This window comes from Siniperca chuatsi, linkage group LG18 (assembly GCF_020085105.1).
Source record: "Siniperca chuatsi isolate FFG_IHB_CAS linkage group LG18, ASM2008510v1, whole genome shotgun sequence".
Lineage (NCBI taxonomy): Eukaryota > Metazoa > Chordata > Actinopteri > Centrarchiformes > Sinipercidae > Siniperca > Siniperca chuatsi.
Genome location: NC_058059.1, coordinates 22,580,388 through 22,592,637, shown reverse-complemented (window position 1 = coordinate 22,592,637; position 12,250 = coordinate 22,580,388). Strand labels below are relative to the sequence as shown.

Below are 12,250 nucleotides of genomic sequence, written 5' to 3'. Positions count from 1 at the left end.
CACACAAGGCAAATCAATAATTAAAAAGAACATTTTAAATCCTAAATTCACTTTGAGGCAGGCAGACATTTTATCAATGATATTTTATTTTTGGGTGCCAAACAGTCTAAAGCCCAGCTAGCAGCTCTAGAGCGACCACGTTTATTACACCCAATAATTTGAATGACTATTATGCTATTCTTCAAATGCTAACACTCAATCACACTCTCACTTTCAAAATAATGACATGCTATAGGTATTTTTCACAGCAGACATTTAGACTTGTCATAGTAGGAAAGGCACAGGTTTTACTAATAACTAACGATGGCTCTGTTATATTCAAGAGTCCCAGTAAGCCGTGACAGAGTATTGTACATGCTGGCCCTGAAAGTGAAGCTGCTAAATGGAATTCAGCCTTCATTCATTTCACAGGTCACAGGTCAAAATGTCTTCTGTGACAATGGCCTCTCACATTGCTGTGAATCACTATTGTAACGAGGAGAAAAAAAAAGAAGAGTTCAACGATTCGTAGTCACTATGTAGTTTTTTTTTTTTTTGTAAGCTAATTGTTGGCATCACCGGTAATAACGCTGTGACATTACGTCTTCAGTTCAGTAGTAGGTTAGTTCTGTTGCTCCTTCCAACTGTTACGTTCACTTTAGAAGAAAACAAGAAACATATAAACATTGTTTATGAAGTTAAAGGAATAGTTCGACATTTTGGGAAATATGCTAATTCGCTTTCTTGCTGAGAGTTAGATGAGAAGATCAACACCACTTTTTTTAACTGTCTGTCAAAGAGCAAGCTATAGCCAGGAGACAGTCAGCGTAAAGACTGGAAAATGTGGGGAAACAGGTATCCTGGCTGTGTCCAAAGGTAACAAAACACAAACACCTCTAAAGCCCACTAATTAACACGCTTTATCTTGTTTGTTTTATCGTTACAACAACCTGTTCTGTCCAACCAACCGTAACAATGACAACTTGTGGTCTTATTGGGGGGTTAGTTGCCAGACTATTTCTTGGCCAGGAGCACGGACTTCCTGGAGTCCCTGCTGGCTGCCTGGCAACCTCACAGTGACGACAGATTTTTTATTTTTTTTTAAACCTTCAGACAGAGCCATGTTTCCAGTCTTTATGCTAAGCTAAGCTAATCATCTGCTGGCTGTCGCTTTATATTTATTTTACAGACATGACTCTTATCCATCTTCTCAACTAACTCTGCAAAAAAAGCAAAGAAGTATATTTCCAAAAAATATTAGTTTATTAGCTCAGTAGTCACCTATCCGAAAAACACTGATCACCTTTTGATCCTTTTGCGGTCTTTCAGTAAGCTTTTAACCATGAAGTAACAACATACTGTATATTACAACTTAGATGCTATATTACAGCTGAGTGGGAGCTCCACTGCTAAAAAAAAATACTGATTCAGTCAGTGACACTGATGATTTAGTATAATCAGTTCAGCTCGGGGATTCAGTGTTAAACATGACATTCAGGAGTGATGACCCTGTGACACTGTTCTCTCACACACACACACACACACACACACACACACACACACACACACACACACACACACACACACACACACAGAGCTGCACAGCTCTAAAGAGACATAGATTTATTATTAAAGAGAGACGCATGGGGCAGATAAACAGGTCTAATATCCATCGTCCAGATGTCGGGTCTTCAACTTATAATTTATTTCAGTCCTGTTGTCGTTCGCTCCTGAATCCTGGATTACTTTTGAGCTTTAGAGACTAATGGATAGAGGGTGGAGGGAGGAAGAGTAGATGTTGGTGGCGATGGTGATACGGACAGCTTTAGCATAGATGTATGTAGAAGAGTACAAGGATGAGTATATAACATTTTGGCAAATAAATGAACTAAGAAAAAAAATTAGCAACATTTTTTTGATTTTCAATCTACACCAAACCTGCACCACTGATTCAGAGGCATAACAGGAATAAACAGGTATAGAGGATGGATGGATGAAAGGATGCATAATCAAATGTCCCTTCAGGAAAAATACAGTCCTGACTTTGGACTTGGAGCGACATTTTGAACTCAAAAGTGTATTAACTGAGACACACAGTTAACTCCAGACAGTTGTAGATTTCTTGGTAGGTAAATGGTTCAAACTGCCATGACTCCTGCAGTCTAGTTCTGTCACATGGTCTTAATGGGATAATGGCCTGTACAGAATGTCACAGGTTCATTTCCAGTTACATTGCTCCATAAAATGGCAGTCTCTGCTGTCCTAATCACATTCCTGACAGTCACTCCTGCCTTCCAGACAAATCTTAACGTAGACTTGGACATCTACAACCTGGCTCACTGAAGGTGAGGTGTCCTCGGCTGAACGACGTCCTCGCAGCACTCGGCCAACCTCTTTGCCGCCCTCCTGGCAAAGTGCACCTTCCCGCGCGCCTTGGTGACAGCGGTGTACTCGTGGGACTTGAGCTTGGTGTAATAATCTGAGAACTTGTTGTAGAGGACGGAGATGGGCATGCCGTTTAGGATGACGCCGAAGGAGATGCAGGCGAAGGCGAAGATACGGCCCAGGTTGGTCTCAGGGAACATGTCGCCGTAGCCCACTGTGGAAATACTCACCTAAAGGATAAAAGACACACAGAGGAAGAAATAGCAAACCACAAAATACTAAATATGAAGAATTAACTTCAAAAATTTGATGTTGAGGATATGATCATTTCTGTTTTTCAAATATAGACCTTGTAATTGATGGCCTTACTCAGACATGGAATTATGGTTCTGAAGGGATTTTCTTTGGGGAGAATGAAGGGATTTTTCACACAGGGCTTATTAAACTAATGTTTTTACTTACATAAATTGTTTCCTGAAATGGTTTTTTAACTCAAAGCTGTAGTTACAAGAAGCTAAAAACACAATTTAAAAATTATAATTTTTAAGATTTACATGAAGTCAAACCATATTTATGGTATTATTTATGGCCAACATTCTTTCAGCAATAGTCATTCAGTGTATTTACTCGGTAATTAACTCTATATAGTAGTTTTCATTGTTAGTCCGCCATTCTGGATTCGAATTGCCTACCCACGCAGGAGGGATTCACCGGAGATGTATCACTCTCCTACAGCTGTATCAGAGAAACACGGGGTGACTTATTGTGAAGCAGTCACAGGAAACGCAATGTATTTGTTACCACGGTTAGCGATCGTTCACCTAAAATACGTCTACAAAATGAGACGTGGTCATTTTAGGCATTTTTTGTCAGCAGATCAGTTTTCAATATTGCAGGGAGTAATGGAACATTCAGGAGCTGCCACCGTGAGCTGTTAGATAAAGAGCTGCACACCACCTTCTCAGCATGTGCCGTGTGCAGCATGAAATCAGATTACCGTTGCTCATGGCATGACTATTTTTAACAGAGAAGCTGTTAAAAGAGTGTTGTCTATCCTCAGAATTCTGGGATCTGTATTATTAACTGCTAAGTTACCACCAGTATCCATGGTTTTCACCAAATCCACCAGAACTGACATCTTAAGGATTACAAATTTAAGTCTGGTTGGACTCCTTAAATTAAAATATCAGATTCACACATGAATACAGCTCTCATTTTGTTTTTTCTTAAAATAATCAGTTAAGTACTTAGAATCAGTCATATCCCATCTAATTCCCCCACACCAAACAGGTTTCCATAAGCACAGACATTCATCAACCAACATGCAGTGCTTATTCAGTCATATCAGGATATCTCAAAGAAACCATTTCAACACTATACTACACTATAATTACTTCACTTGATGCCAAGAAGGCATTTGATAAAGTGAAGTGGACATACCTTTTCTTTACTCTTGAGAGATTTGGTTTTGGGGGGTCAATTTTCAGGAATTCAATAGATCAAAACTCTCTAGAACTCAACATCTGCATCTGTTACCATCAATAGTCACGCTTCACAACGTTTCACTCTCCAGCAGGGGACAAGACAAGGACGTCCACTCTCTCTATTGTTGTTCGTTATTATTTTCATCTAACCCCTCGCAGCTGCCATTTGCCAACATGACTGCATTACAGGTATACAAACAAGATATTTTCACCACAAAATCAGTTTATATGCAGACAACATCATATAATATACAGTGATGTGAAAAAGTGTTTTCCCCCTTCCTGATTTCTTATTTTTTTGCATGTTTGTTACACTTAAATGTTTCAGATCATAAAACAAATTTAAATATTAGTCAAACATAACACAAGTAAACACAAAATTCAGTTTTTAAATGAAGGTTGTTATTATAAAGAACCCAAGTTTGCTTCAGCTTGAGGTCATGAACAGATGGCCAGACATTCTCCTTCAGGAGTTTTTGGTAGACAGCAGAATTCATGGTTCCATTTATCACAGCAAGTCTTCCAGGTCCTGAAGCAGCCCCAGACCATCACACTACCACTACCATATTTTACTGTTGGTACTTTTTCTGAAATGCGGTGTTACTTTTATGCCAGATGTAATGGGACACACACCTTCCGAAAAGTAAAATTTAGTAGTATTTTCCCAAAAGTCTGATGATCCCCAAGACTTTTGGGAAAATACTCTGTGGACTGACGAGACAAAAATTTTACTTTTCGCTGCTTCAGGACCTGGAATACTTGCTGTGATAAATGGAACCATGAATTCTGCTGTCTACCAAAAACTCCTGAAGGAGAATGTCCGGCCATCTGTTCGTGACCTCAAGCTGAAGCGAACTTGGGTTCTGCAGCAGGACAATGATCCAAAACACACCAGCAAGTCCACCTCTGAATGGCTGAAGAAGAACAAAATGAAGACTTTGGAGTGGCCTAGTCAAAGTCCTGACCTGAATCCTATTGAGATGCTGTGGCATAACCTTAAAAAGGCAGTTCATGCTCGAAAACCCTCCAATGTGGCTGAATTACAACAATTCTGCAAAGATGAGTGGGCCAAAATTCCTCCATAGCGCTGTAAAAGACTCATTGCAAGTTATCGCAAATGCTTGATTGCAGTTGTTGCTGCTAAGGGTGGCCCAACCAGTTTTTAGGTTTAGGGGGCAATCACTTTTTCACACAGGGCCATGTAGGTTGATTGGAAGAATAGCTGCAATCAAAATTACCATATTACCCAAAATAAACTTTTTTTTTTTGATGACCCCAGTCCAACCAACATCACGCTGGTTCAACACCCTGGATTCTATTAGAAACAAATTTTACCAGAAACACAAGAGACCAAGAGTCAAACTATCGACACTGAAAAAATTAGAGACCATGGTCATTATAACACACGGGATGTTGTAGCCCTGTTTGGGTCTCTGAAAAGATTAGGGAAGCAGCTGTACACTGCTCTTTATCAGCTTTTTATGAGCTTTTCTATGAGAAGAATCCAGACTGTGTCCCTCACAGTGGAAGAGACAGTCCCAAATGAGGCTACAGAAGTAGTAGCTCACGGTGAAATGCTCAAAACACTTATAAACATGCTTTTAACTACACATCTGTATGCACATGAAGACTACCCTGCATATCCAGCATTCCCCCAGAGCAGTTGTTGTGCAGAACGGTACACCTCTGCAAGATGCAACTTGCAAACAGTGGAGGCAGTATATCAGGATGTGAAGTAAGGCCAGTAGCAGACTGAACACAAACACAACAACTGCGCAAAGTTTGGAAGAGAAACTAATGGAGCTTTTAGCACATTTATATGATGATATTCCTGCTGTGATCTCATCATTAACAGTAAAGTAACCTCCCCAGGTGTTGATTGATTTTATTCGACAATAATAAAATGAATACAGAATATGGGCTCCATGTACAATTGCTCAGAAATTGTCAAGGATAACACAAGAAAGCTAGTATGCTTATTTCCATTGTGGTCCTTGATGGAAAGGGGTACAAGGATAGTAGTCAGCAAATAACGAACTTGACAGCTTGTACATTAAAAAATACTAAATACAATATAACAGAGACACTATATACAACAAAAAAATACATTAGGCAGGTATATTCTCGAAATGGGTGGATCCTGCCACAACACCCCAGCAGTATATGAGATAATAATTTAATCTATCCTGTCCCTACTCCATGTTTTTACAGTGGTTTTGAACCTGCCCACTCCCATCAATTCCCTTCATGACTTTGGGTAGCTTATTTCATAAAACAGCTGCTCAGTATAAAAAGGTTGTCTTGCCAGCATGTTTTTTGAAATCTGTAGGGTACAAAGTCAGTTGAGTTCCTCCTAGTGGGATTACTGTGTGTGTCCCAAACCCGGCAAAAATAATTATTAAGATATTTGGGCACATCCCCTGAACAATCTTCAGTACCATCCACCCTGTCTTGTACCCTAAGCCAATTAACTCTCTCAAAATGACAGTAATCCAAGTGAGTGGCCACTGGTAGCCTCAGAACAATTCTGACAAGCTTGCTCTGCCACTGATGACTTGCCATGTTTAGTTATGTTCATGTTGTGCAAAATCCTAAAAAAGCAGGTTAATTGACAGTTTGTTTGAATGTTAGTATACACATGTTTGTGTGTGTGTCGACTCACAGCTGCCCACCACCATGCGTGCGGCATGGAGGTGAAGTTGGTGTTGTACACGTCATGCTCCACAGTGTACACCATGGCTGAAAACATGAAGATGCCCATGGCAATGAAGAGCAGTAAACAGCCCACCTGCACACAAACACATTTTATTTAGTATTTCATCCTTATGTTAACTATGTTTTTGCTTGTATCTGTGAGGCGTAGAAATTAATTTAGATTCATTCAAACACTTTCTTCACCGCTCCTCCTACAAATTTCATAAAATTCTCACTAGATTCGGTAGCATGAAATACAAGTAAAAGGTCATTCCTCTTATTTTTGATTCCCATAATTGACTTATTTGACACAAGCTGAGGGAACAATCAGACCTGCTGGTAGCACTGTCTCAACGTGAAGCCGAAGGCTCTGAGGCCTGTCGAGTGACGAGCCAGCTTCAAGATCCTGAAGATTCGCATCAGACGCATGATCCTCAGAACCTGACCCACCTACAGAAAAGAAAAAACACAGAAGAAGAACCAATAAATATGGGTGAGACAAATAAATCTAATCATCTCATCATCATCATCATCATCTCTCCATCAGCTCCCTTTTACCTTTCCAACACGTGCCATGGCCTCGATGTCCCCCGAGTGCAGGTGCATGTCCTCGTCCTCGAAGCACTCCAGGACCATCTGCAGGTAGTGAGGCAGGATGGCGATCAGGTCGACGGTGTTCAACACACTACGTGCAAAACACTTGAGGTCTGGGGTGGACACCAGGCGCAGCAGGTACTCCAGGGAGAAGAAGGTGATGCAGAACGTCTCAACGTATTCACCGTAGAATCTGCCACTGAGCTGGCCCGACGCTGTCTGGAAGAGAAAATAATAGTAAATAAATAAATCAATCTTATTTTTTACTGTTTGCTTCATTAATTATTACCTTTTACTCCGTATTAGCGCCGATGGTAAGAGGAACAATTTGGAGAAACCCGGTTAAACTGAGATTAGTGTTCAAATACACTGAAATACACAACTATGCCAGCAGAGTTCAAACTGTATTGTTCTCTCCTAGAAACACAAAGCACTTCACAGATGAAAAAATGGAAATAATCTGCTCAGAACACATTGGCTTTCTTACCCTTCTAACACACACACACACACACACACACACACACCTTGTACTGCATCTCCTCCACAGTGTTGAGCGTCATGGCGACCAGCGAGACCAGCACAAAGATGGAGGAGGCGACCCCCATCAGCTTGGCAGTGACCGAGGAGAACGGCTTTTCCATCAGGTTCCAGATTTTCCTTCGGGTCGGCCCGAAGGCCATGCCATGAAATAACGCCTCGTTCTCCTCCATCTCCATCTAGAGGACACGGGACAGAAACACATCCCAGTCACAGAATAGAAACAGGAGAAACATTATTTTTAATGGCAATAAATAAATACAAATGTCCAAATATGGCTATTTGCGTAATTGTGTCTAGAATATGTACATAAACAAATCAGACCACTCATTAAGTGTAAAATATAGTATATACTGTATATTAAGTAATAGATGTGAATTAAAGGTTTACAAAAACATCTCATTTTAAATGAGGATATAGAAAAACAACCAAACAAACAAAATGTACGGATCACAATCAAAACTGAATTAAAGAACCAAATATTAAATGTCAAGAAAACACAACGGGGAAGAAACTGGTACAACAAACTGCATCAGAGTGGGACCTCTGTGATGGAAACATCTGTCTAAATCTGTGCCAAGAAAAAGCTTATTCTCCACTCTCCATCTGTCAAGACAGCAGAGCAGAGCTGTGATTTATAATGTAGGTCAGACAGGCTCAGAGTCAGCAAGCAGATTACTGACAAAATGTCACAGGTAAAAATAAAATAAACTGATAAATCAATGAAGATAGTAGGTGATGACTTCTTGACATTTTTATTTGCAGCACTTTTAAACATATGGAGCCTGGAGGGGAAAAAAGTAATGAGTGGGCACAAAATACTCAGTACATAGTTTATAGGGACTATTTAGTTCCATTGAAAACTACCTCCAGTGTATCCTGTAGATTATCCATAATAACTGGGACACTGTTTTTGGAAAGAAGTATTGCTGTTGAATTTTTGTTATTTCTTGTTATTTATGTTATTTTTCAGTGAACACAAATTCATCTCCATTTGCCTCTATTGTATTGGGGTGGAGGCAGGAATCTCAAAACCTGGAGGGATTAAAATCAAAACTATATGCAATGATAGATACCACTAAAGGTAAATAAATAAGCTGTAATGCAGGAGGAGGTGTCCTGATGGAAGAAAAAAAGACACAACATACTTAGCATATCAAGAAATACTTTTAGCAGGCCAAGCATAACTGGTAAGTTAGCCACTGTCAGTCCTGCTCCCACCATGGTTCAGCAATTCTCTCCCTGACACTCGGCCAGTGAACATATACATGTAGAACATATATGTTTTCCAGTGATCAGTGGGAATGAAAACCTGCAGACTCTGTTAACCCTCCATTGCACATATTTGTTCACCCTTGTTCTAAGGTTTAGCTAATGTATCATGATCAGTGATTAAACTGTTGACTGTAACTAACACTGTGTTTAAGATGTCACTATCTGTCTGACACAGCTTGACAATGTCACAAACTTGATTCCCTCACACAAAGGCTCTGATTATCTCGGTTGCTTCTCCACCGGGGAAACGGCCATTCACCAGAACACCACTAGAGGTTCTGCTGACAAATCTGGACATGTCGACAGTGATTCAGAGATCTGGAGCCGAGCTGTCATCTGCAAATCTCCTCAGCTACGGGTACATGCTTCTACATCCCTTACAAAAATATTAAACGCACCCCACCAACCTACCTCTGCTATCAGCTGTCTCTGTATTTTCAGTTGCTCGTTCAGCTCGTCCTGTCTCTCTTCAAAGGAGATGCGGCAGCAGCGTTGACTGTTTTTGATTCTAACACCCCAGTAGTTTATCTCCTCCAGGAAGTTGCGGGGACACAGCTCGTCTTTAATGCACAAAACTCCAGTTCTGATGGAGAGGACAGAGAGAGGAGAACGGGGTCCAGAATGATTCAAAGTGGTCATATAAAGAAGAGCGAAACTCACTCTGTGTGTGTGTGGATCTGTGAGATGTGTTGCCATTAATTTATGTTTATGTGTATGCCCATATTTTAATATTTTATCTTACAATTTATTTTATTTTACCTGTAAAAGTTAAAGATGTTGTGGAAGATTTTAGGGTCCCGGTCGAAGAAGAACTCGTTGCTCTGGACAATGTAGTCGTCACACAGGTCCAACTTCCTGCTGTGGTCTGTGTGCGTGGCCAACCGGCCAATCCTTGTCTTTGGATACCTGGCAGCTAACCTGTAGGGCAGGTGGTACACCTGGAGAAGAGGAAAACAAAAGAAAATCAAGTGAAATATAGTATTGTTGAAAAAGAGTGGAAAGAGAATTTGAATGAAGGTGGGTACGCACTAGAAGACTTTTAAAAGGCCAATCGAGGATGAAAAAACATTTGATAACTGACCTATGCAGATTACAACTGTCTGTTTAGATGTCGTTAACCAGCTACAACTACAGAATTACTTTCAAACTTGTCTAGATTCATGAAAAAAAAATAATCAAACATAGGCTATTTGATATCATTGTGACTAGGGCTGCCACTACCATCTAATTTCATTATCTATTAATTTGTTAACTCTTCATATTAACCAATAATGTCTTCATATTGCTTTTGTCTTATCCCAAAATTTATTCAATTTACAATGATATAAAACAGAGGAAAAACTGCAAGAAACTGTAAAACTGAACTGACAATGGCTGAACAGCTCCCCCTGGTGGAGAATCTGCAGCCTGCTAAATGTGAATGAGTGAGTTTGTGAGTGAGTTGCAATCTAGCTCAGTGCGATGCTTCACGTCTAATAATAAAAAGGTGATATCAGTCTGGTTTTCAACGTAACTAGTCTAGCAGTATGTTTGTGGTAGAAGTTAAGTAAAGTTACCGCTCCACCAACGTTGATGTTGAGAGTGAAGTGTTTGGTTGGAGAGAGCAGCAGGCGGGAGGGAGACACCGGAAATTGATCTTCCTCCTCCTCTTCATACTCAGCATAAAGATCATAGATGTCTCTGCCCAGATCCTTCACAAATAAAGCAACAACTTTATGTTGATGAATTCAGCATTTTAAGCGTGTATTCAAGATGAATGAGGCAATATAAAGAAATGATCAAGCTAAACAGAATATAAAAAAGTGAAAAACTAGGAACGACTTGAACATGTGCAAATACTGGTACGGACTCGGAAAATTATGAGAAACATAATAAATAAAGAATAAGAGAGAAAACCAGACAAAAAAGAAAAAACTGAACAACAAACAAAGAGACTCAAAGAAATTTAAATCCCATACTGAAGATGCATCTGTGATCAAAGATGGTATGTCACCTGCAGGCAGTTTTTCTTTTATGGCTGCTGATTTCTTTGTGTCACACTTAGTGCTAAATCACTTTGTTGATGAACTGATTAATCTGACAGCAAACAGTTTTTCTAATTGTTTTATTAATCGTTTAAATCATTTATGAAGCAAAAACGTCAAACGTTCTCTGGCTCCAGCTTCTCAAATGTGTGAATTTGCTGCTTTTCTCGGTTTTACTGTATATCATTGCAAATTGAATGTCTTCGGGCTCTGAATGTTGGTCAGGCAAAAAAAAAAAAAAAGCAATTTGAGGATGTCAACTTAGGCTCTGGAACATTAACCAATAATGAAAAAGCAGCCCTTCACATATCTAACCGATAAACAGTAAAAATGTGTTGACTTTGATGCAGAGTTTTGTGAAAAGCCCTTTTTGATTCATCCATTCATACATACAATAACAACAGTCTTGTGTTTGAACATTTTGCTCTGAAGATTTAAAATGTTAATTTATTCTGAATACATTGGACTGACAGAGGGACATTTCTACTCTCAGATTTAAAAGCAAAATCCTGTAAAGTGAAGAGCAAAGAAAGACTAGAACAAATGGGGGGGGGGGAGAGAAACACATAAAACATGAATAACTGAAGTGTCTGACCTGCATGGAGTTCCATGGCTTAATGCACGTGTTGGTGAAGTCCAGACAGTCAGCCGGTTCTTTGACGGCTTGAGTCCGGCTGCCGGGCTTGTAGCTGGGGAACAAGCTCCTGCTACGGGCTCTGAGGTGGGTCAACATAATTGCTGCTAAATGTGTATGTGTTTTAAACCTAAAATCGATTCACCTGCATGGAGAGACATCCTAGCAACTCTAACACCATCTGCCTCTCAAACATACACACACACACACACACACAGCAGGCATCGTGCATATGTGCACAAAACCTTGATCACACATACACAAGATGACAGTAATGAGTAAACATGCATGCAAGGATGGGAAGTTTTCACACACATTCAGAAAGAAATCAAACATACATACAGCTGACACACACACACACACACACACACACACACACACACACACACAGTAATGAGGTAGGAAGTGACTCTCGTCATCTAATGCAGCTGACTGAGATGATCTGGGTGCTTAAAGTTTTAAATACTGTTATCCTCTTTTATCCATCCCTTGGTCTCTCTCGCTCCTCCCACTTACTGCAACATCTCATAACTCTAAAGTCTGGTTATCAGGGCCTGGACGGCACAGATAAAGGCAATGTCAAATGAATATATCAAAATTATGTTTAATAACATTTTTTCCCTCATTGCATTGCAGACAGGTGA

At 39.9% G+C, this 12,250-nt stretch overlaps 1 protein-coding gene across 1 annotated transcript; it reads right to left on the bottom strand.

Moving 5' to 3' along the window:
• Positions 1 to 125: 125 nt before the first annotated feature.
• Positions 126 to 11,982, bottom strand: kcnv2a (potassium channel, subfamily V, member 2a). Its single transcript, XM_044174019.1, has 9 exons — positions 11,568 to 11,982; positions 10,505 to 10,639; positions 9,708 to 9,886; positions 9,360 to 9,531; positions 7,661 to 7,852; positions 7,101 to 7,355; positions 6,876 to 6,992; positions 6,511 to 6,636; positions 126 to 2,594 (listed from the first exon to the last, which is right to left on the bottom strand). Exons 1-9 carry the CDS (start codon positions 11,703 to 11,705, stop codon positions 2,316 to 2,318), a joined length of 1,593 nt encoding a protein of 530 aa, XP_044029954.1. The 5' UTR covers positions 11,706 to 11,982; the 3' UTR covers positions 126 to 2,315.
• Positions 11,983 to 12,250: the final 268 nt, after the last annotated feature.